The 24,063-nt window shown below is 37.5% G+C and overlaps 1 protein-coding gene across 1 annotated transcript in view; it reads left to right on the top strand.

Annotated features, from left to right (window-relative positions):
* The window catches only part of VPS35L (VPS35 endosomal protein sorting factor like), a 44,392-nt gene that overhangs the window by 5,191 nt on the left and 15,138 nt on the right, over positions 1 to 24,063 (top strand). Inside the window, exons 7-27 of the mRNA XM_031056504.1 lie at positions 1 to 58; positions 645 to 773; positions 3,295 to 3,379; positions 4,334 to 4,393; positions 4,944 to 5,040; positions 5,446 to 5,493; positions 6,526 to 6,619; positions 7,118 to 7,195; positions 7,568 to 7,690; positions 8,365 to 8,411; positions 10,467 to 10,578; positions 10,787 to 10,903; positions 11,250 to 11,303; positions 11,706 to 11,786; positions 12,635 to 12,697; positions 13,762 to 13,847; positions 15,513 to 15,593; positions 17,811 to 17,874; positions 19,854 to 19,952; positions 20,742 to 20,819; positions 22,021 to 22,135. Of these exons, the coding sequence (XP_030912364.1) occupies positions 1 to 58; positions 645 to 773; positions 3,295 to 3,379; positions 4,334 to 4,393; positions 4,944 to 5,040; positions 5,446 to 5,493; positions 6,526 to 6,619; positions 7,118 to 7,195; positions 7,568 to 7,690; positions 8,365 to 8,411; positions 10,467 to 10,578; positions 10,787 to 10,903; positions 11,250 to 11,303; positions 11,706 to 11,786; positions 12,635 to 12,697; positions 13,762 to 13,847; positions 15,513 to 15,593; positions 17,811 to 17,874; positions 19,854 to 19,952; positions 20,742 to 20,819; positions 22,021 to 22,135 (1,769 nt within the window). The remainder of the gene's footprint in view (positions 59 to 644; positions 774 to 3,294; positions 3,380 to 4,333; positions 4,394 to 4,943; positions 5,041 to 5,445; positions 5,494 to 6,525; positions 6,620 to 7,117; positions 7,196 to 7,567; positions 7,691 to 8,364; positions 8,412 to 10,466; positions 10,579 to 10,786; positions 10,904 to 11,249; positions 11,304 to 11,705; positions 11,787 to 12,634; positions 12,698 to 13,761; positions 13,848 to 15,512; positions 15,594 to 17,810; positions 17,875 to 19,853; positions 19,953 to 20,741; positions 20,820 to 22,020; positions 22,136 to 24,063) is intronic.

The following is a 24,063-nucleotide window of genomic DNA, read 5'->3' as shown; positions in this document are numbered from 1 at the left end:
TTCAGCAGTTTCTGAAAAAGAGAGGAAAAGGTTAGAAGAACTGGATGATCTGGAAGAGGTGAGAAAGTTCTGATGAAATTACAGGATCATTATAACAGTGAAAGAAATTTGTAAAATAAAAATATTTTGTGAAACCTTTAAAAAAAGGTCCTGATTCTGCACGTGCAGTATTTAGATAAGTATGTGCTTTCTGTGGGAATTCTCTAGTCATTTTAATCCTTATTGTTACAGGATTTGGGCAGAATCATATTTTTGTATCACTAGAAGTTGTGATTTGAAAATTTACCTGATCTGTTGCTGTTGATTTACCTTCTTACTGCTGTAAAACTTTGTGGAGCCCTATAGTCTTAACATCTGATAATTCTGGTTGCCCCTGTTGCAGAAACTGCATATGTCTACCTGAGTTTAATTTCAGTTACAATTATGAGCTTGATAGAAATACTGAGTACTGAAGTTATTTCTCAAGCTGCAGTATTTTACTGTGCAAAAGTGAGATGTTTGATAACCTACTTTCCTAAGACCTGAAGGGAAATTGTAATAAATTTTGTAGGATTCTCCTCCACGACATGATTTGAGTCTATAATAACAGCACTCTCCTTCCTTCCCTCCTGCTCTTCTTAAGAGGGTTTGTGTTTTCCTGCCAGGGATCACAGAAAGAGCTGTTGAATTTGACTCAGCAGGATTACATGAACAGAATTGAAGAACTGAACCAGTCTCTAAAGGATGCATGGTCCTCTGATCAGAAAGTAAAAGCTCTGAAAATAGTCATCCAGGTCAGTTTTATGTTTTTGTTCTACGCAGAACCAGTGAGTTTGGTGATATAACTTGTCCAGTTTCCTTCTTGGGAAAAGAGGGCTTACATGATTTCTATTTTTTTCTATTTTTTTCTATTTTTATTTTCTTTTTTTCTCCTCTAAAACACATTTCTTCCAGAGTTTTATGACTTCTGACAGTAGTTGGATTTTCAGCTTTGTTGTTACAGATTGGTTTTGACTAGGTTATGTGGGTGGGAATTGTCAGTGAGTCACCAAATGACAGATGTGGAAATGTTACCTGCTTTAAGGGTAGTTAGAACAAATACCATGTAGTGATGATCAGCTCTTTATAGGACATGTAATTTCCTTTCCTGCCCTCTTCCCCTTCAGCCCCTTGCCCCCTACAAATACTACCAGAATGGTTTTTTGAACATCAGCATTTTACCCATCCAAACTTAGTAGGGCAATTAAATAAAGGGATTTAGGACCTTGGCAAGCTACCAAAAACAGCTCCAGATTTTTTAAATTGTGTGTATGGGGTTTGTTTTTGTTTGTTTGAGAACTTGTCCATGGTCTTCCTTTGGGTCATTTGGGGTGATGTGCTTTGAGGAGGGCATGGGGAAATAGGACAGTTAAATGCTCTTTTGTTTGGCTTGGCCTTTAAAAAAGGCCAGAGGCAGAGTGCAGCAGAGGACAGATGAGATAATGACATCCTTAAAAGCTGTAAAACTGATGTAATGCTCATAGTCATCCAGTGGGGTTATATAAAGTCGGGATTTTTTGGTCATTCTGGATTCTCTTGTGAAAACTGCTTGAAGTAATTTCAGCTTAAATTGTGGTAAAGACGAAAAAGGAAATGAAACATTAATGAAGTGAGATCAAACAATTATATGTGACCTAGGGTGACTAATGTACTATTGTAATACTATGAAATCAGCACTATTATTGTTATTTTAAAAAAATCCATATATAGGATTGTGAAGTGTGACTGTGGTCTTTGGATGAGAAGCAAAGCAGCAGGGATGTACTGTACTTACAGTGCTTTGTGTGAAATATATATATTTATATTTATTTATATATGTGTGTGTGATAATGCAGTGATAATCTGTGCATTGATACTTTTTGCAACTGGTTCACAAACAATTCTGAAATAATACAGTTTCTGACATGGGATCCAGTGCTTCCTTTTAGGAGAGTGGTACCAAAGCTGAATGTGTTTATCTCTGCTGAAGTGTTGTTCACTTTGCACTTAATGCTGCAGATGCTCATCACTGATTGAAAGACTGCCTAAGAATGGAATGGATACTTGTGTAATTAATGAATTTAAAATGTTCATGAAGGATAATAATTCTGTAGTTATAAAACAGGATAGGGTAGAACCCTCACTGAACTTTACTTGTTGTGCTTCTTCCTGCAGAGTGTTGTATCCTCTGAGAGCTGAGCAGTTCTCTTGGCATCAGGCTGTAGTTTTATACATAGTCGGTCATTATTATTACAGACTGGTTAGTATGCAGTAGGAGGAGTGAGTTTAGCTTCTGGTTAGGAAAATTTCTTCACCAAAAGGGTTCTCAATCACTGAACCAGTCTGCCCAGGGCAGTGGTGGCATCACCATCCTTGGAAGTATTTAAAGGATGTGTAGATGTGGCACTTGGGGATCTTTTTTATTGGTGATCTTGCCAGTGATGGTTTAAAGGTTGGACTCAACAGTCTTGAAGGTCTTTTCCAACCTAAGCAATTCTATGATTCTGTGATTCCTCAAGTGGCTTTTTGCAAGATACTTTACTTGTCAAGATGGAGTATGCTAAGCTACTTAGAGTAAGCTGAACTAAGTTGATTATGTCTGTGAGCTCTAAGAAAAATGGGAATCAAGTGTTTGTGCTGTGTGTCAGTCCTAAACAGCTGCTGAGGTACCTTTCTTTGAAGGTGACTGACCACACAGCAGGCAAGATTCTGCTTTGGTTGTAGCATGTAAATGCTCTCTCACCTGTCTTTCTGGTGCACTCTTCAAGTTACCCTGATGAATAAAGCAAAAAGACTGAGTGTGCCCCTTGTTTAAGCATCTTCAAATGTTGTGATTTCCTTCTTTAAACAGAGCAGTCTTGTGAGGTATTGGATTGCTTCCTGGATTTTTGAAATGTAACAAAAGTTTAGACTTTATTTATTCTACTGAGATTGAAGAACTGTCTCCTGGTGAAGGACAGAGAAAGGATGGAGCTCATAGAAAATTTTTTCAGTCTTAGAGACCAGAGAAGACTCAGGGGTAGAGGCCACATTTGGCTTAAGCAAGGACAAAGATTTCTCTCCCCAGTCAGTCATTCACCTGTTTTCCTTTGGTAGAGGCTGGGGTTTTTTTGTGAGTAACCTTCTGCCAAAGTTTTTGACTCCAGTTTAATCTTGGAAAAAAATTAAATGGCTTCATTGTTCATATTGGCCCTTTCCACCTGTGAATATTCATCCAGCTTTTCTGGAGTAAAAACACAGACTTGTGTTGGCCTCTAAAAATGTTTCTTTGTTTTTGTTTTTTTTTTCTCCTTCTAGTGTTCTAAGCTTCTTTCAGACACAACAGTAATCCAGTTTTATCCAAGCAAATTTGTTTTAATTACAGATATCCTTGATACTTTTGGTAAGTATCTACTGTGCCAGTCTTACTACCCAAATGTTAATAAGATTATTTTTTTGTAATGTTAGAAAGCATCAAAGTTATCCAAAAAGGGCTGAAATTACTTTTAGTTTTAACATGGAATATTTCCAACATAAACATTTAGACACTGGTGATAAACATGGTATAAAATTGCAAAAAATCTCCCAAAGCAAAGTCCTTAAGAGAAAAATATTTCATTTTGTTGTTCTGTGCTTTATGTATTAGTAAATATCTAGAACAAAATGTTAGGAAAAATCATGATCTCTGCATTTTGAAATTAAAAACATGCTGTAATTATAAAAATATTTTGGATTTTAGCATCCTTTTGACTCAATATGTCATTATTTTTGTATTTTGAACAATAGAAGTCAGAAAGTTTTCTTTGGCTGAATAAGGACTATGAGAATATTGTTACTGATTTTTTAAATATATTTTTGAACTTGTAAGTGAAATAGTCATCCACTTCATGTAACTCTCTTTATTTTTCTGCCATGTTTTGGAAAATATTCACAATACTATTGAGAGTTGGAGTGTATTTTGGTGCCAGCAGGATATGCTACGATGGAGATCCAATTGTTTTTTCAGGTCCTGCTTCCTCTTTGTGCTCCTTCCTACTTGCTGAAGGCTGCTAGAGATAACATAATATCCAGAGTCAGCAAAGTCAGGACAGCAGCTGTCCTTTCCTGGCCTGGGAGAAATCTGACCTGTGTGTTACCTCTGCACTTCAGGGAGCCAGAGAATATTATAGTGTGAGAGGTGCTAAATCGCACTGAACGTTTCAGCCTCACTAGAGGGCAGCAAAATGTCAGTGCTCTAGGGAGTTTTTTCCATCTAATTTTGTTGTATGTTGTGAAGGGAACCTTTGTTACCAGCATTTTGTGTTTTACACTTTGTTAATTTGTTTTGATTTTTTTATTATTCTTTTTTTTTAACCAGGCAAACTGGTGTATGAAAGAATTCTGTCGATGTGTGTGGATAACCGAGTCTCTCTGCCAGGTAACTTTGTGTTTGTTTCCACTCTGCTCCAGGAAAAAAACATGGCCAACCTTGAGGAAGGTTAAATACAGACAAGGTTTCTGTCCATATTCAGTGTTTCCTCCTTCTTGCAATAGTATTATTTAAAATTTATATTAGCCTTTTAAAATAAACTATTTGAGTGCTTAAATCTCTCTTGTATGTTCTTGTCTTTATAGATTTGTATACATGTTTGTTACAGATTCTTTGTTTTTTCTTTTTTTTTTACAATTTCTGATTTTGGAAGAGCAGGGGCAGAGGTTGGATTTGTCAGTAGCAGCTCTGAGACGAGCTCCAAGTGCTTGAATTCAGGTTCTGAAATGTTATTTACTACAAGATTGTATATTTTCTTGTTATGTTCTCAGCTCTGACTTCTGCTTAAAAGAGCTGAAAAGCAAATGTATTGCCCGGTTTATTATTGTGCACTTAACTTCTTGATGAATGGAAAGAGAATACAGTTTTAAACCTAACAAGAAAAGTTACTTGTTTCCAGAAAGAATGTAACTATTTCTGGGTTGTTTTTTTTCCCCAGATAACTTTTCTCCAGAGAGTGTTAATGATACAGCTAAAGAAACTTGCTTAAACTGGTTTTTCAAGATTGCTTCAATCAGAGAACTAATTCCCAGATTGTATCCTTGTCAAATGAGACTCTCACAGTGTGTCTGCAGGTTTTTTGTAGATTTTTCCAAATGTGAACATGTTTGTTTCAATAAAACCGACAGGATCTGATGTTTATACTGGCTTTGTTTTGTTTGTTTCAGGCTGTATGTTTTGAATGTACTTTTGAGTCGTGTTTCATTGTAAACTGAATGCTTAATTATTGGCTCTGTCACAGCTTGGCAGTGACAGAGATGAGGTGTGAAAAATTTTGAAACAAAATCCTGTAGATAAATTTCGAAAATCAGCAAAGTGTAGTGACATTAATTACAGAAGGCCTTAAAATAGTTTGGTCAATATCCATTTGGTGTATGTTTGCTTATGGTTTTTCAGTGGTGTGAACCTTAGTTTTGTTCCTTAACTTGGCTTCAATGTAGTTATGTGGAAGCAGCAATACTGAAGTGCAATAAGTTCCTCTCCAAAACGTAAGAATAGTGTTAAGTGTGGGCAGGAAGGGAATGGGCAGACTTGGGAGCTAATTAAATGAATTAATTGTGTGTGATTAATGGTGGGTAGGGTCTTGCTAGAACTGAGAAGAAGCAGTACAGAGAGGTTTTGGAATTTTTCATGAGAATACCATGAAAAAATTAAAGGTGAACTGTGGTATACTTTGAAATACAGCAGTGCTCTCAGTTTTCAAACCTATATACAAATGTGACATCAGGTGTCCCAAATCCCAGTGCAAATTGAAAAGCAGTGGCTTCTGGGGTGGAGGGGAAGGGAGATTGTTGACATGAGGAGTGTGGGGAAAAAAACAGGATAGAAAACTGAAAGGAAAATATTGATCTCATACTGGGAGAGATGGAGTAGGAGAAATAATTTAGGAGCAATGAACCACTATCTGTTGAAAACTTTGGTATAAGTTTAATGTTTTGCCAAACAGTGCCAGCTGCTGAGCAGAAAATGTTCCTTCCCTTGTAATTGTCCTTCAGTTATATTTTGAAATGAGTGTTGGAAGCCAAATTGTACTATAGGAACAACTTTATTGTCCCTAAAAAGCAGTTCTTTTACTGGAATTAGTGGGCCTCATATCCAGCCACTAGTACAGCTCTGTCAAAAAGGACCTGTGGGAAAATGAGACATGGAGAGTTCTGCCAGTTCTGCTTGAAGCATCTGCTTTCCTTACACTGAGTTACAGCTTTTCCATAGCTCTGCTGTTCTTGAAGCTGGAGAAGGAGTTCTTTTTAGTTTTATTTGTCTTGTTCTGAATAGCAAATACTGCAATTTGAATATAACACATGTATTACTGTACACAGAAATTTTATTTATGAAATAAGTTTTTGTGCTACTATCCTTTTTCTTTGATAGATATTTCTATAACTCATGCTCAATTTTTAGTCTACAAGGCAGCTACTGAAGTTATCTGTAGGGGATGTAATTCTGTTGTTGACTGTTGAAGCTCATTTTCATTTCTGATAAAACCAGAAATTAATCATTTTCATTTCTGATAAAAACAGGGGCATTTCGGAATGTCTGCCACGGTTAACATCTATGATTAGAGGAATTGGAGACCCACTGGTTGCAGTCTATGCCAGAGCATACCTGTGCAGGGTAGGCTGTAATTTACCTCCTCTGGTCTGTACCAAAGAGTTCCTGCAGCTAGTGCTGCCACTGCTTCAGGGAACTGCCACGTTTATCTCAGTTAGTCAGCAGCCTGTCTCTTCCTTTCAACAAACAAAAAATTATTTCTCTTCTGTTTTACAGATGGGGAACCTCTCTTTAAGTGTTTGTAATAAGTAAGAATAATTTTCTGTGCTGCTGTAGGCTGCTGCAGTGCACTGGAGTAGGCACTGATTTCCTCAGTGCTTACAGACACTTGGAGCTGATGTTAGGATGGTGTTTAAGAACAGCTGTAACTGCCTCAGGGTGGTTGTTAGTGGACATGACTGTAATAGTAAGCAAGGAAATAATCAGTCAAAAGCATGTGATTCAATGCTGTTTGTTGATTTGATGTGTGTGACTTGGGTGTAATCCTTCAGCAAATGCTTTTTTATCTCACTCTGAAGGAGAATTGATAGATGCCAATAAAGTCTTTTTCTTTTAATACAGGTTGGGATGGAAGTGGCACCACAACTCAAAGAAAGCCTGAATAAAAACTTCTTTGACTTTCTCCTCACATTTAAACAAGTAAGCAAATAAGTGTTTTATTTGCAAAATCAGATAAATACACTCCTTAATCATACTGCCACATACTTCAAAAAAAATCTCAGAAGTTCTCAAATTTAGATTAAGGGTGTTCCTGTATTCAGATATAGTATGGGAAACTTTACTTACATTCTGGTAAGTTGAAACTTCTCTATTCAGCATGTTTCCAGACTTGAATAATATATGTTAGGAGCTTGATATTTTCCCCCAGCTTGCAAGGAATGCTTCAGAATATCTGTATCTTTGTGCTATGATCTGTTTAATTTCCATTCATATACAAACTTTAACCAGTTTATCATATCTCCCATTAAATACCTTTTCACAGAAACACATTTTTGTCTCTTATTTCAACAGATCCATGGGGATACAGTTCAGAACCAGCTGGTGGTGCAATGTGTGGAGATCCCTTTGTATCTGACCCTATATTCTCCTGCTATAGACTGGATTTTACAGTGTATTGCATACCATGCTCCAGATGTAAGTGAACATGGTAATGCTCAATGCTAAAGTTGTAGTGAAGAGTTAATTTTGCCTGCTAAAAAACAACCCCTCAGTCAGTTTTTACATGAGTGTGAAGGCAAGTAAAAAGAGCCTACACAGGCCTGTCTGATGCTCTCTGCTGTACAGGAAGAATGTTTGTTTGCTTCCACAAAGCTCAGGTGTGACCACTTCAAGTTCAGAGGCAGTATTCCTGTTTGTTTCCTGCTGTCCTTTAGCTAGTTTAATGTTTATTTAGTGAATTAATCCTTTGTTCTGTCATACAGCTATACAAATGATTTGACTAAACTGTAGCTTAACACAGTGAACAGGCTGTTTCAATCTCTTTCAGTCTGGCAGAGTTTTCACCACTCCTGCCAGAGGCAACTGACCTGGCTGGCAAATAGTGATTACCTTCAGCAATGGCATGGGTGAAGGATTGCAGATTTGACTTCCATAAAATGGTGGTTTTGATTGAAATGCCATTATACCTATTCCAGAAGATGTGTTTTATGTTTAGCTGCACCATTGTTTTTTTGTGCTGTAAATACAGGGTAAAACAGGACTATTGGAAAGATAATTAAAACAGCTTTTAGTAGATTTCAGTACAGTAAAGAAAGCTGAATGTATTTGCAAAGTCTCTATTCACTAATTTTAATAAATAATTGTTCCAGGTTCTGCTTACGGAGATGATGGAGAGATGCAAGAAGTTGGGGAACAAGTAAGTGTGGCAGAGTGTAGAAGACAGGAGTCTGTAATGAGTACCCCGAGTCCCTGCAATAATGTTCTCTCTTCCTCTTTTGGAAACAGTTTGGATGCATAGTGCAGCTTTCATTCTCCCAGTAGCTTATTAAGTCATGATTATGAACATCTGTTTTCCAGAGGTGAATTCTGAAATATGGTAGATTACTTGTCAAGCTAAAGTTAATTAGTTTAACTTGGTTGCTGCATTCTGGCTCCTCAGCCAAACTCTAGGACATTAATGTGTTCTCCCTTAGCCATGTCTCTGATGCCTGGTTTTGCTGCACTTTTCTGGGTTTTCCTCCCCTTCTTTCCCCTGTCTTCCACTGGCTACAGTCAGGCCATTCATGCATGCAGCAAGGGAAGTTGTAAAGCTGCTGGCAACCTTTGGAAGGTGGTAATACTTAGGGATTTGCTTTTTTCAACATTAAATTAGTATCTCAAATGTCTCCTAGAAGTCTTTGTGCAGGATAGTCATGTTCAGGAGGATGGTCTGGTCTGAAAGTTGGATGTACTGACTGGGTTTTGTGAATGCAGTCTGGCCTGCTGATGGGCTCCTCTTTGCATTTTATTGGGTAGCTTGGCTGAGTTCTGTGAGTTTTCTGCTATTTTTTTTCTTATTGCTTTGCACAGTCCAGTTCTGCAGTAGCTGAGGAACTAAAATAAGTTAATCACTTAGCTGAGGAATGCCAGCATTCTGTGACTGAGCTAAGGAGTGGGGGGAAAGCATGATTTTAAAAATAGGCTGTGAAAGTGGTATTGTATCAGAGGGTATAGAACAGACAAAAATGATTTGTACATTCTCTGAATGTACAAATTGTTTTGGATAGGTATCGATTTGTTTTGTGGAATTTACTTGGAAATCAACTTTCAGCATTTTTCACTGTAAAGATGGGCTTCTCCTCTTTGTTCCTGTTTGTTCTTTGAAGAAATAAAATGTTGAGTATAATATGGGGTTTTTTTGAAAGAAATGTTTTTGGGACATGTCTTTTTTATTGGGAAGTTGAGTAACCCAGTTTAAAACAGTAGTCTTCTTTCAAAGGGGAGTTCTGTGTTTTTGTGTCTTCCCATGACAGTCAAGGTACTGCAAAGCAAGAGGCATCAGTATATAAATCTTGAAATAATCTCAGTATGTTCCATGAGCTACTTTGCAGCCATCTAAGTGAAAAGGGACAGCCTTCTCTCTGTATTGCAGACCTAATTACCTGGAAGTGCTTGTCTAATGATAAAATGCAAATTCCAGTCAAATTGGGATGGGACCACTAAGGCTCAGGCAGAAACACAGAAGCTGCTGGGTTATTTTAAGCACTTCACAGAATTTCCTTCAAGGTAAACTGCCCTGCATTCAAACTGTCTGTTTCACACTAGTGAAGGGCACAGAGTTTTATGAGGCAGCTTCCTGAGCTAACTCATGGCTGAGGAAACTGGATGTTACAGTGGTGCAGGGAGTTCACTGTTCCACTGTGGCTTTGGCTTGATAGTAACACAAATGCCTGTCTGAATGGTTAATCAGAAATGTCTAAATATGTCATTGCCAGTTATCACATGACCATGGCTTTGGATTTATTTCAATCCTATCAATGCAGCTGCTAGAAATGTGGCTTTTATAATGCATTTATAATTAATTAAGAAAAATGTCAATAGGGATTTGCCCTCCCTGAGTATTCTTCTGAACTGTAGTTAAACAGAGAGTTTCTAAATGTCAGCTACTCCAGGTTTCCTTGATATTTCTAGTAAATTCCTGCTAAAATGATGGCTTCAAAAACACCTGTGTGGAAGAAGTATTTTACAGACTGGGTTACCTTTCCTTACCTGGTGGCTTAATGTTTTCTTGTTTTGCTTATGCATCATTAATCCTCATCAAAGCAAGCTCAATTTGTTTGAGGTGCTTTTTTTCCTTATCCTCTTTCTTTTTTCAAAATTTATGATAGATGCTGGACAGTTGTTGGTCTAGGAAGTTCAGATTAATGTGAATGCAGGTACTACTGACTTGGAGCTGCTGTTGAGCTGTATTGATCTGTGTTGTTCATGGCAGTGCTTTGCTGTTGAATTCAGTGATGTCGGCGTTCAGAGCAGAGTTTATTGCTGCGAGATCAATGGACTTCATTGGCATGATTAAAGAGTGTGATGAGTCTGGATTCCCAAAGGTAACATTTTCTGTCTAATTTGTACCAGTTCCTTTCCTTTGACAGAGGTTTTTATGCTCTTAGTTGCCTACATAACTTGTGTGTCACTTGAATAAAATTATTCAAGTGGTTTGATCTGAGAATCTTTCTGCACACTGTACCTGCCAGACCAGTCTTGGATGGACATGCATTGTCTGCTTTTAATTAAAAATTACTCATTAACTTTCAGCATCTCCTCTTTCGCTCCTTGGGATTAAACTTGGCATTGGCTGATCCTCCTGAAAACGATCGCCTTCAGATATTAAATGAAGCCTGGAAGGTTATAACAAAGCTGAAGAACCCACAGGTGAGTTACTGTCCATTCTGTTTCACTGCTGACTCTTGTGTTCAGAGCAAAGTTGTAGCCAGTTGTTCAGGCATGGCATTTTGTTTACCTTTGCTAAATACACACAGTTGCAAAAAAATAAGTGATGGCTGTAATATCTTTGGATAATTCCTGCTTTTCTTAGCTCTGCTGAAGCATAACTTAATTTTACATAACATTATTACACAATTGCAGCTTTTGGGTTCTAGATCTTTAGGTCTGCATGAATCATACCTCAGAAGTTAATTCTTAGAAGTGGAATTTTTGCAAGTGTATTTCTCACAGTGTCTTCCAAATACTGGTAGTCATGAGACATGTGTGTTTCTAGGATTATATCAACTGTGCTGAAGTGTGGGTGGAGTATACCTGCAGGCATTTTACGGTAGGTGGAAATTACTTTGTTTCCTTTGAATTTCTCTGATACAGACTAAGTGGCTGTGTTAGCAGTCTGGTATTAAAGATGGAAAGGCTTTGACTATTCAGTATATTCATTCAGTAGGAATGAAAAAATGTGTTTCATGAAAGATGAATGGGGACAAAAGATCCTGGTTTGAAACTTTACTACCCCACAGCACTGAACATTTCTTGTCCTTTTGTTTTAATGGCAGATGGATCAGTTTAAGTAAGGATTTACTGGAGCTATGGTTAAAGTTCCTGGTTTAACTAGAGCTCTGTAAAAAGCTGATGCTTTGGCAAATGGAAATAAATTAACCTGCTCAGCTGGTGCTTAGTGACTTGATTTATGTGCCAGTTTCATTTTGTAACCTTGTTTTTTGCTGCACAGAAGCGAGAGGTCAATACAGTTCTGGCTGACGTTATCAAACACATGACTCCTGACAGAGCATTTGAAGATGCTTACCCACAGGTAAAGAGTTTATTTTGCCAAACCTGTAAAAATCTGATGTGCATTTTCTTAAATGGAATAAATTCTTAAATATTACCGATAACTCTTATAATAAAATAATTATTTTTAAACACTGGCTGATAGTTTGGGAAGCCTCTTGGAACATTGTAATGCTGTGATTTATTCCTCCTTTTTTTTCCATGCACATCAGTCTTTTAATTCTGAGAAATGCTAAACTTGAATAATTTATGTATTTAGAAGTAGCAAGAGTTAACTCCTACATCAACAGTGGTGTTTGCTGAAGGAAATTAGCAATCATGATAGGCTGTTCAAATAGAAATAAACCATAAAATAATCTATCTCTATTTGGCATTGTTAAGGCTTCAGTGAATTACTGTGTCTAGTTCTTGAGACTGAATGCCAAATGAGAGATGGATTAGTTGAGAAGGTTTTTGTGGTTACTTTTAGGGTAGAAAAAGTGCCTACAAAAGAAGGTTTAACAGACTGGTTTGAGTTTTTTTTTCTTTATTTGGCTGAGATTTTTAGTGCAGAGAGCTGGAGGACCTGGAGACTCTAAAAAAATGTGCCCAACTATGGAAGTGAAGGGCAAATAAAGCCTGAGCAGGCTGGTCAGCCTCTGTTCAACAGGGGATCTGAAGGGGATGTAGGAGAAGTGGGGAGGGACAGCATAGCTATAGTTCATCCCACTTTGGGGAAAGAAATTATGTTGATCAATGCTTGAAGCATCTTTCAAAAGAGTCTTCTATGAATAACTAAAGAAGAATAATCTCTGGTGTGGATAGTCTTAATTTAACTTATATTACAATAATTTTCCCCTTTTTTGAACTTTTCCTTTTTCTCCCTTTTAGCTGCAGTCAATTATCCAGAAAGTTATTACCTATATCTATGACTTTGCTCTGCTTTTTTCAGTGGTAAGTGATATTCTGTTTAATAAATTTTTTAAAAGAACTGTTTGGCAGTTTTTCTGCAAGAGAATTTACCTTGACTAGAATATTTAGACTGTTTACAAGTTCACAGAATGCAAGGACTTTTTGTCAAGTAACTAAGTGCAGAAATATTTTGTGAGCTTTCTGCTGCTTACCACTTAAGTACTTATTATTCCAGTTCCAATTTTTTATATTTTTTTCGTTAGGCTGTTAAATTCTCTAAGTTTGTTTGTTACTGTGGCATAAGTAGCAATCAATGGAAGATGAAATACTATTTATTTATGTGTGTGTTAATGTAATTGCTGGTAGCTGTTTCTGTGTTATGACACATACTTATCATACCCTCTCATAGCACTTGCACTTGGCACTGGAACAAAGTGGAACTCAGGGAGGTCACAGACTCTGTATGAGGGAGAAAAATAGAAACAAAGACAGCACGTGTGTGTCACAGTACAGAAACCATTTGAAGGGTGAAACTCAAGACTGATGCTGTGGATTTGGAATCAAGTCTTGTTCACAAATTGCTTAGATAATTCTGAAAAACTTACCCTTGCTATATTCTGGAGATGATACAGAAATGAAGTATTTTAGTATGTTAGACCCTTGTTTTTTGAAGGAAATTTGTGTGTCTTAGACCTTCTTAACTTGCTCTGGATAGATGTGAAATTGTTGATGATGTGTGGACTATTTTAATTGTATATAGTATCTTACATTTTTCCCCATAGATACCTGAATTTGTGATGACCCTAAGCTGTTTGAAGCATATGATTGCTTTTCAAAATAAAGTGCAACATTTGATTCAAACAGTTCTGTATTTTGTGTTCCCTTTTGCATCTCTGCAATCAATAAATTGATACATCTTTCAGCCATCAGTCCTTTCCCATTAGTTCCACTTTTTCATCCTTTGAGATTAATTGCTGTTATGAAAACAGATGAAAATAGTTTTACCTAAATAGCTTTGCTTACAAAACTTATCCAAAATATTTATTGTTTCAGTGTGTTGTTTGTAACACACCTAATTTTACTTGTTTATGTGTTTGTACTTTCAGGAGAAATTCTTGCCATTTCTGGATATGTTCCAGAAGGAAAGTGTGAGAGTGGAGGTTTGCAAGTGCATTATGGAATCTTTTATTAAGTAAGTGGAGGCTGTTGAAGTGAAATGCACTCTGGAGGCTCTGGGAAACTTACTGAAAGATGGCTAGGGAAGAGGTGGCAGTATATTGGGTATTTAATTCAAGAAGGTGTTCCAGGCTATGGGAAAGAAAAATGAAAATGTGTCAGTTCTGTTAATCTATTGATGGACTGTTTGACTGTTCACAAAGAAAGCTGAAGTAATTATATTGATGCTGACTTGCTGTGGGTTAGCAGAATAGTTGTTCTCTGAGGTTTTTTTTTGTGTGTTGCCTTAGTTGGTTTGTGACATTTATTTCACATTCCAGTTGGTGTGACAGCACAGAATAGAGTATTGCTACAGTTGAAAATGAACTTAGAAAATCAACATACTTTCAACTGTTCTGAAAGTCAATCAGTCTTTTTCTTTTCAAATAATTAACAAATTTCTTGAAACATTTTTCTCATTTCCACCTTCCCTTCAGGTATTTATATTCACTGCTGGGCCTCCCAAGCCTTCTCTCCCCTAGGGCACACGGGGCCAGCTCTCTTGGCTTTACTGCCAAGAAATGAGAGATGCTGTGGCCCCTTAATCATCTTAGTGGAGCTGCACTGCACATGTGCCTCTGTACCTAAACCTGACACTGATCCTTCCTGCCTGTCCCTGAGTAGCTGAGAAATTAAAATATATCTTGGTAAATCCAGGATTGTTTTATTTTAATGTTCTTAGATTGCCTCAGTGTATCACATGTCCACCTTACTGTGTCCCTTAAGGAGTCAGAGTCTGTGCCTTGGCAATGCAAATGTGTATATTAAGATAATATTTCTTGGCTGGCATTTATTGCAATTCTACCCATATTAACCATGTGATCATTGATGTTCATTGGTTAACTGTTGGGAAGGATGGAAGTTTGACAAGAAAGTCTCACAGATATTTATGTTTGGCAGAAAGATTTTTGAATGTGGAGTCTGATGAAGGAATAGAGTTGGAAGCAAGTTTTGATATAGAAGAAAAGAATTGCTGACCCAGTCTTACTGGATAACCAAGGAGGCAAAGGGTGTGTTAGTTAGAAGGGGTTTTTATGACTTAGAGCAAAGGATAAACCCACCTCAAACAAGAAGATGTTTTTACCAAGCAGGAAGATAGCACAGGCAAACAAGCCTGCCAATGTTGCAAGTAGAAACAAGGACTCAGAATTTTCCACTGCAAGAAAACTGAAAAACAACTTCTAGCTTAAACTGTAATGTACTAACTTTTAGTGATTGGAGAACAGTAACATGAATGTGGTAATTATAGTAGTTATGATAGGCTATAGATAATAGTTAAGGTATAGATTGGTTCTACTGTATTAAGGTGCTCAGCAAAGAAAAGTATAAAATGCAAAGTAACCAAAATCAAAGGATCTCTAGGCCTGCCTGCAGCTGGAGCTGGCAGCTGTAGGCACAGGCTCTGTCACCCATGACCCTGGACTGCTGTAATGTCTTGGATGGAATAAACTGCATTTTGGAGAGCCCCTGGAGTCCTGCATCCCTCATTTCAGCTCTTACAGTTCACAAATGAACTCAAAACTTGTGCAGTGTCATACGGTGCTGGTGATTGAAATGATGCATTAAATGGGTGTCATTCTAGTCATTGTTTCCCATTTTGACAGAGCAGGATTGTTGATCACTTTTTCTGAAACCTTTGTAGGCACCAGCAGGAGCCGACGAAGGACCCCGTTATACTCAATGCCCTGCTGCACGTCTGTAAGACAATGCACGATTCTGTGAAGTAAGATCAACTTCTCCTGAGCTCTCATTTATTCACAGTGAGGCTGCCTGATGTGGTTTCATGTTTCTGGGGCTGTTTGTTTCAAGGTGGATTAAGACATGAATCCAATTAGTGCTGAGGGAAGAGCTGTGCAGTGAAGTGGCAGCATGTACCATTTGCTCTTTAATTACTGCTGTATTTTGAATACTGAAGCAGAATTTTAAAAAGGAAGTAGCAGCGGTTTGGTAGTTTTCCAGTGAAGCAGAGACACTTTACAATCCAATCTTCAAAACACTTTGAGGGTGAAACCAATGTAATCTTTGAGTTATAGTGAATAATAAGCTATTTCTGAGATTCAAGTGAATGTGTAGTTACTAAAGCACAGATTGCCATACTCAATTAGACCTTTTTGTGGGTCAGTGTTTTCAGCCATTACAAAGGGTGTGAAATTTTTAAAAGGATACCTGGAAGATCTCTAGGAACTTCAATGGGGAAGCTAGAACTGAGAAGCTGTTGAGCCATCTATATCTTTCCCCTAATTCCTCCTCTTCTATTTTGCTCTTGGCTTTGAGAGCTGAGCTTGTGTGGGATCCCCTGTGCCCTGTTGCACCCTCACTGTTGTGCAGTGTGGAAAGTATTGTGGTTTGTAGGTAACTTGCATAAATCACACCAAAATCTGTGTCTGATTGAAAACAGAGCCAGCATCACAATGTGCAAGTTCTAGCTCACAAGAGGACAAACCTTTTCCTCCTGCTGGTTTGGGTTGAATTGTGAGGGCACAATCTCTTTTGGCACTCTGAGCCCAGAGCCTCTTAGTATGGCAGATGCTGCAAAGGAACTTAAAACTTTCTCATCCTCGATGGGCCATGAATGCAGGATTTATTGTCAATAAAGAGGTCAGATTTAGCATATAATTCAAATTTATACCAGCTAGAGTGCTTTATTTTGGGTTAGAGCACCTTATTTGGCTGTGTGTTTCACTAAAAGCCACTTCAGCCTTTAAATAGAACAATATATTGTACCTAAACCAGCTTATTAAAAAAAGTAAAGCTTATAGCAATCCATATTGCTGCTTCCTCTGACACTTTGCCAAAACAATTTGATAGTTTACTGGGACATTTAAAATCCCTTAAACCAGCAGTTCCTTGAGCTAAAATGGTTGTACAACTCTTGGTAAATCATCCTAAATTCCAGTTATTTTTAAGAAACTCCTGTATCTGTTTTTGCATGCTGGTTGAGGAAACTCCCAGCCCATTGTGTGGGAGCTGACCCCTGTAACAGCTGTTGGGGGATAACAGCCTTTGACTGGTAGGGGTCTGATGCACAATTGAACTGGAAACCTATTACTGACCTGGAGATCTCATTACAAGCCTCCTGAGCCTTTCAGAGCCCATCAGTTGACTCTTTTGATTGGCAATGCACTAATGAGCTAATCATGCTGAGGTTTCCTTTCCTCCCTTACTGAATTTGTATAGTAAAACTATTGTTCTCTTCCCATCTGGTGTCTGAGCTGGAAATTGGTAACTGATACACTAAAGGTCAAAGCTGGAGCCAAACATATAATAGTCAAGGCATTAAATTGTATTAGTTAATTGTAATTTAACTTTTTGTTCATCCATTTTCAGTGAAACAGGTTTGACTGACTGGATTTTAATGTGATGTAAATTAGTTTCAAATCAGATTTTGGACTCTTGGTGTAGAATAGGTATTTGTGATAGTTTTGAAAAGAAACTCCTTTTTTACATATCAGTTTGGTTCAGTTCTTACAAAAACATAAAGAAAACCAGCACTGTAGCAAGGTGAAGTTAATGAGTTTTTAAATTCTGAGGCAAGGTTAGTTAAAACAAAAAACCTTAAAACAAACCCCAAACTAAACAATAAACTAATGTTATACAGTGCATAATATTGAAAGGGTATTTCAAAAGCTTTATTCCTTAAATAGGATAACTTTCTTGTAAGAATAGACTTAGTAATTTCTTTAGGTTTTTAGACCTAATTCTTACTCAAGTTCTCATGTTGCAATACAAGACTGAAGCCATTTGTTTGCTACAATAAAAAACAGTAGTGTAGCTTTTTAAAAATCCGTTATTTAGATTGGTTCATAGCTGACTTGGTGATATTAATATAAAAATTTGTTTTATATAGAAAAATTTATAAAATATTATGTATCATTTTAACCATTATAGATAAATAGGATAAACAATATTCTGAAATTTACCAAATAATTTTTTTTTCTAGTGCACTAACACTTGAGGATGAGAAAAGAATGTTAGCAGCTCTGATAAATGGATTCATAAAAATGGTGAGTGACAATTGTGTGCAAGTGTTGGGTGCACCTTAGAGCTGGGATTTTGGTGAGATGCCCATGAGGAGCAGGTGCCTCTGTGGCTGAGACCACTGAAACCACAGGCAGTGCATTTCAGTGAAACAAGTGTGTCTGTGTTCAAAGAAATCTCTCAACACAGTGCCGAAGCTGACTGGGGCAAGATGCAAGTTTAAAGTACACATGTTGTTTATTTAATACTATTCTCTGCTAGTTTTGTAAATCTCCTGTAAAACAGAGCACACATTTAAAAGTTAAACAGCAACTGAAGCATCAGAGAGGTCGCTGGTTTATGTGAAGGAAGTTCCACTACTTGACTCTAAATTGAACCAATACCAGCTTTCAAAAATATAAAATAAGTGTAACTTTTTGTTATTCTATCTTGTTTATCTTAATTTATAAATAAGACAATTTGTATCATTAAATTAGTAGTCCCAGGAGAACCCCAGCTGTTCTGTTTTAAAATTAGTCTTTAACCCATCCCTCACTCTTATTCCAATAAATCTTCTGTTGGTCTCTGTTGGTTTTGAGATGTTAGGGTGTTTTAGGGAGACTTTCTCAAGCTTTCTGTGTTCTCTAACCACATACTGTCAATGCCTGGTTTTTCTTTCACACAGAGCTGTCAGACTCCATGCCTACTTGTCCTCTTTGTTCTTTGTTGCAGTTCTGTGGATTTACTCTAGATGGTTGCTTTTTCTTCAACTATAATAATTTGCTAATTAATGTTCTAATATAGTTTTGTTTTATTAAGCTTTACATGCAGTATAATTTCCTTTAGGAGGATTTCTTGCATTGAAGAAAATTCGATGTGTCTTGATCATCCTGGCTTGCAGATAAAAAAATCCCATAGCAGCAAAATGACTATTTAGGAATTTAAACCAGCACACATTAGGTTGTGGAGGGAAAAGCAATTGTTACAGTCATTCCTACAGACAGTCTTTTTGGTGAAAAAATGTTATATTTTTGGGCACATTTTCTTGAGACTAGGACTCAAGAATCAGCAGTTGTACGAACAGAGGAAAAGCAAAGACAGTTGTCTGTAATGTGAGAAGCAATCCTTTGTTTCCTGGTGCAGTTGCTTTGATCTTTCACTGTATGGATTAAATGTAAATTTTATTCTAATTTTGTAAAAAATTCTTTTGCATGTGACTTGAGAAATAATAAATAATGCAACCTTGGCTTCTATTAGAAAAAAAAAATTGCAATAGAATACAAAAATGTAGACTGCCTGGAGACTGTTCCTCATGCTCTGCTTTTAATTGACAGCTGAGACACTCCAGCTGACAGCACTTGGGTGTTTTTAAATCTACAGGGTTGGAAGAGGGTTGTTCTCACACAAAGGTTGTTTTTTGACTTCTTTCTGCCAGAATGCAAGGTTACAGGCTTTTGCCATACTATGTAAGCATGTATTAATTAACCAAACTCAAGGCAAACCTGCTTTTCTTACTGGTGTTCTAATTAGGATAAATGCTGTTTTCTGTTGAAGGCCCTTTATCAAGTAGAAATTAGAAGAATCTGAATACAGATTCACAGATCTATTATTCTGGGTTTTTTTTTTTTGTCTTGCTTTCTAAGTATGATCAAAACCAAGCCTTTGTCTCTCCCATAAAGGATCAAGAGTTGTGCTAGGTTTGAAAGCACTTCACAAACAGGATTTAAATTTTGTTTTCTTGCAAAATACTCCATCTGTAAAGTAGACTGTCATGTGGAGTGTAGACAAAAAAAAAAAAAACCAAAAAACCAAACCAGTAAAACTTTAATGTTTCCCTGAAGCTCAAGTATTGCAAACAGTTAAAAGAACAGAGATTCTCTGACTGCTGTTTGTTGTTACTGCTGGGTTTTCTCCTTAGCAATATATTGGGATTTTGACTTTCGAATATCTGTGGTTTATCTGCATGCAGTTTTACAGATATTTAAGGGCTACACTGGTAAAGTCTGGGGCCTTTTTTCTTTTACAGGTTTCATTTGGCCGTGACTTTGAACAACAACTGAGTTTCTATGTTGAAGCCAGGTCAATGTTTTGCAATCTGGAGCCTGTTCTAGTCCAGCTGATTCATGTAAGCCACAGTATATCTACATTTCCTTAATAAATGGGGATATATTTGCATTTCTCCCATTCCCTGCTCAGATTATTGGTCTATGGCAAAATAAGTCTGAAGTATTTTAATCAGGTGTTTATAAAGTGAACTTTGATCTCATCTCTGGTTTTATCCCCCTAAACACTCTGAAGTTCTTGCTTGACAGGCATGCATGGTATCATTGCAACAAAGAAAATTAGCTACCTTGCAAGAGATTTCATGTATAATAAAATAAATGACACTTTTGTGCATTCAGAATTTGGGTTGCCTCTTCTGTAATCCTCCATCTAGGAAAGATTAGACTGTGTCTGGCTGCAGATCCAGGCAGAGTCCTGCTGTGCTTGGGAAGGTTAATCTCTTCTCTGTACTGAGTCACAGGTGTGCATTAGCTGCCTCTGATTCCTTTGGAACGTTGTATCTTCCCTTAAATCCTTTTGTTATTTTGGTTTATGGTTTTTTAATCTGTGTTAGCTAGAAATTGTGATTGTTATGGTAGCAAGGAGGTGACAGCACTATAGCTGGGAAGGAAGTGATAAGCCAAAGGCTTGAATAAAACAAGTCTACTTTCACGAATTGAGTCGTGTTTGCTTTAAGGAAGTCACTAAAATTCTCCCAATAATACGAAAACAGTACAGTGGGGACACACTGTATCAGGGTTCCTTTGGACACTGGCTATTCTCTAAATGCATGCAGTAAAACATGCCGGTTGTTATTTGCCACTGAGGCTGTGCATTTTCTTAATGGTTTGCTTTTGTATTGTGTGTGTAGTCTGTGAACCAGCTAGCAATGGAAACCAGAAGGGTGATGAAAGGAAATCATTCCAGAAAGACTGCTGCATTTGTCAGGGTAGGTCTGACTAATAAACTCTGAGCCTGCTTTCTTTGCAGATAATACTGTCTGCTGCCACCTAAGTTTATCATGTTTGCAAAACCACTATGTTAGTATTTTTTGACACTGTTTGTAGTCCCATTTTCTCTTGTTAAGAGCAGTCTTTCCTCTCTGAAGCCAAATGTTGCTGTTTAAGGAAAAAAAAGACCCAAACCTTCTAATAGCAGCTTTGTGTTGAAAAGAGCAGCAAGATTGACTCCCTCTCCAAAGGAAGGTTCACCAGAGAAGTGTTTGTGTGAATTCTGGAAATCTCAGCTTTTCAAATTATTTTTGAAATAAAATACCAAATTTCTGTGTAACTCAGTCACAGAGAGAATGGGAGATGAATATATAAAATATATTCAAACTTCTGTCTCATAATATCAGTGCTGATATGCTGAAATCAGGATTTGAATTTCAAATAAGGTGCTCCTTTCAGCTTTAGTGCCTCTGAGTCTATATAGACATGGTCAAATGTGCCTTGAACTGTGCACAGGCCATCACAGAATATCCAGGTTGCTTGTGTCCCTTCTTCTAACCTGAAACGTGCAACCAGGATGTGTCCATCTGCAGGTGGGAAGCTGTTTGTGTGTGCTCCAGGTCCTGGCAGCTGTGTGCTGTCCTGGGCAGAGGCAGAGGCTGCCCGAGCTGGCACTGGGCAGCTTCTCTCTGCCTGGGGCTCCTGCTCTGGCCAGGGCTTTGGGCTTTGGGCTGTGCCCACAGCTCTGCAGCTGCAGCACCTGGGCTACCTCTGCTTCCTCCCTGTACACTCAGGCACCTGCTCTGACCACTTTGGCGCATGGCTTCCCCATGAGGACACTAATCTCCTCAGGCACCTGCTCTGACCACTTTGGCACATGGCTTGCCCATGAGGACACTAATCTTTTCTAGTTAGCTTTGCTCTTGAGCTGCAAGGAGAGAGGAACTCTTTGAGCTACAGTCATAGAGAGTCAGTTTTGAGCTTATCTAGTACTAGCAACAATTTAAAAAAAAAAATAATTGAAATACTCATTAGAAATATAAAATGGCTGATTTTGAGCTTCACATAATATTTGCTTTGTATTGAAAATCTTTCCCAAAACTGATGTACAGATTTTGATTCCTAATTGTGTACTAAATCAGGAAAGATTGTTATAACTCTGAGATAGGAATTTCATTCAATTTTTTAAATTTACTTTAGGCTTGTGTTGCCTTCTGCTTCATCACAATTCCATCTCTGAGCAGCATCTTCACACGTCTCAATCTGTATCTACACTCGGGACAGGTTGCTCTGGCAAATCAGTGCCTTTCACAAGGTAAGGCATCAATTTGGCTACTTAAAGGTTCTCTTATTTCAGAAACATTTCTAACTGAATAATAACTTGGTTGATATCCTCAGTCATATGTATATTTATGATGCAATTAAAATCCAGCTCTGTTTCAAACACTATTAAAGCAAAACCTTGTCACATTAAAGCAGCTCTTCAGTGTGATCTCAGCAGCCAGGACAGCTGACTGTAGCTGTCATAGTCCTGGCCATGAGGTAGGTTGTCCTAAATTACTTAGGTATTATGGAAAGCATGGAAAGCTTTTCTCCTGCATAATTATGCAAGCACTCTAATCACAAATAATGTGCTTTATTATAACTGAAAAAAGAAATAAAAACATCTGTGTAGTAGTTCACAGACTGACAAAATTCAGCAATGAGCTGGGAAAGAATTCCAGGTTAGGTCAGTGACAGCAGAAACTTGCTATCAAAGCACCTGCTTGACAAATGCTTAGCCAGGAAAATGTGCCACTATATCAGAGTGAAACAATGGTGTAGTATCAGATCCCATGAAGACTGAAAAATATATTTTCTTTTTTTGGATCTGAATTATTGATTGAAATGCACCTGAGCATTTTCAGCCATCCTGTTAGTTCAGTGTTAAGTAGTAGTAGATTCTGACAAAAAGTGATTTGGGGAGAAAAAAGGGAGCTATTCTGGCATCAGAATGAACATTAAATCTGTGTCACCATTTAATATGATCTCATTCATGTTACAAATGGAAGTCAGTTATCTATTCCAAAAGTCTTCACGTACTTTTAACTGTTTGCAGTATTTTCCTTTTCCTTCTTGAAGTGATATCATTCTACTTTATTTTGCAGTTTTAATCCTGATTTTAAATGTCTGCTCTCCAATAGTAAATGCTTTTCCTTTACATGTTTCCAGTGGAGCTGTGAGAGTAATAAATTGGATTACTTTGCAACATCTTTTGTTGTGGCTGTTAGTTCTTTGTGTTAGCTCTGTGCTTCTTCACGAGAGTTTGTTTTCCCAGCTCTGCATTTACCAGCAAGTTCCAGCTGCACAAACAAGCTGACTTAGGATGCTGATTAAGACTTTTAGTGCATGGTGACTGTTGCATTTCTTTGTTTTGAATCTGATGTTGCCCATACAGCAAAGCAGAGGGATTTAGAGTAAAGCTGACTGTTGTGTCCAAGTTTGTTGTGCAAATAAAAGATCTGCAAAGTCTGTTGTTGTGCCATTAGCATTGTGCAGTTGCTTTCAGAGTTTACATAAAATGAGCTCACCTTTTCTCTCTGTGATGTTTTATTTAACTGACCAGCTTACCTTGTCCTGTATGTCAATTTTCATTATTATTGCTGTGTTGCAGAGCTTCTCTTATTGGATGCAAATCCAGTTTTTTTGTAATATTTGGTCTTTGAGAATTATTCCTTGACCATGTTGGGACCCACTCTGTGATTTAATATCTTTCAACTTATAAACTGCTTTCCCGCTATTTTTGTGATCCAGTTCTTCTCTGAGTGAGACTCCTGGGCCCCAACAATTGTCCAGAGTTTTCAGTGTGGGGGTTTACAAATGTGCACAGCTGTTGTTTGATACATGAATACAGTGCACTCACTAAACAATTTACAGGATCTTCATCCTGAAATCTTTTAAGAGAGCAGATATAAGCAAAGTATTATGAACTCAGTCTCTGAAATGCATGTTCATTAACCACACTCTCCTGAATTTTAGATTCATGAGCTAGAGAGAGGAGCATTTGGTCCATCTCTGCTTTTGTTAAAATGAAGCAAGAGCAAAACTGATGTTCACTAACTCACTTCATTTACCAAGGTTTTGTAGTTATTCACTTTTCTGCTCCCCTTGCAAAGCTGTTTTGGGTATAATTTGTACTCAGAGACATGTCACTTGCATGAGTAATTTTAGCATGTGTTAAACAGAAACTGTCTTGGGACATTT

The sequence above is a fragment of the Geospiza fortis genome, unplaced genomic scaffold, assembly GCF_000277835.1.
Source record: "Geospiza fortis unplaced genomic scaffold, GeoFor_1.0 scaffold237, whole genome shotgun sequence".
Classification (NCBI taxonomy): domain Eukaryota; kingdom Metazoa; phylum Chordata; class Aves; order Passeriformes; family Thraupidae; genus Geospiza; species Geospiza fortis.
This window is presented reverse-complemented; position numbering and strand designations above follow the sequence as displayed.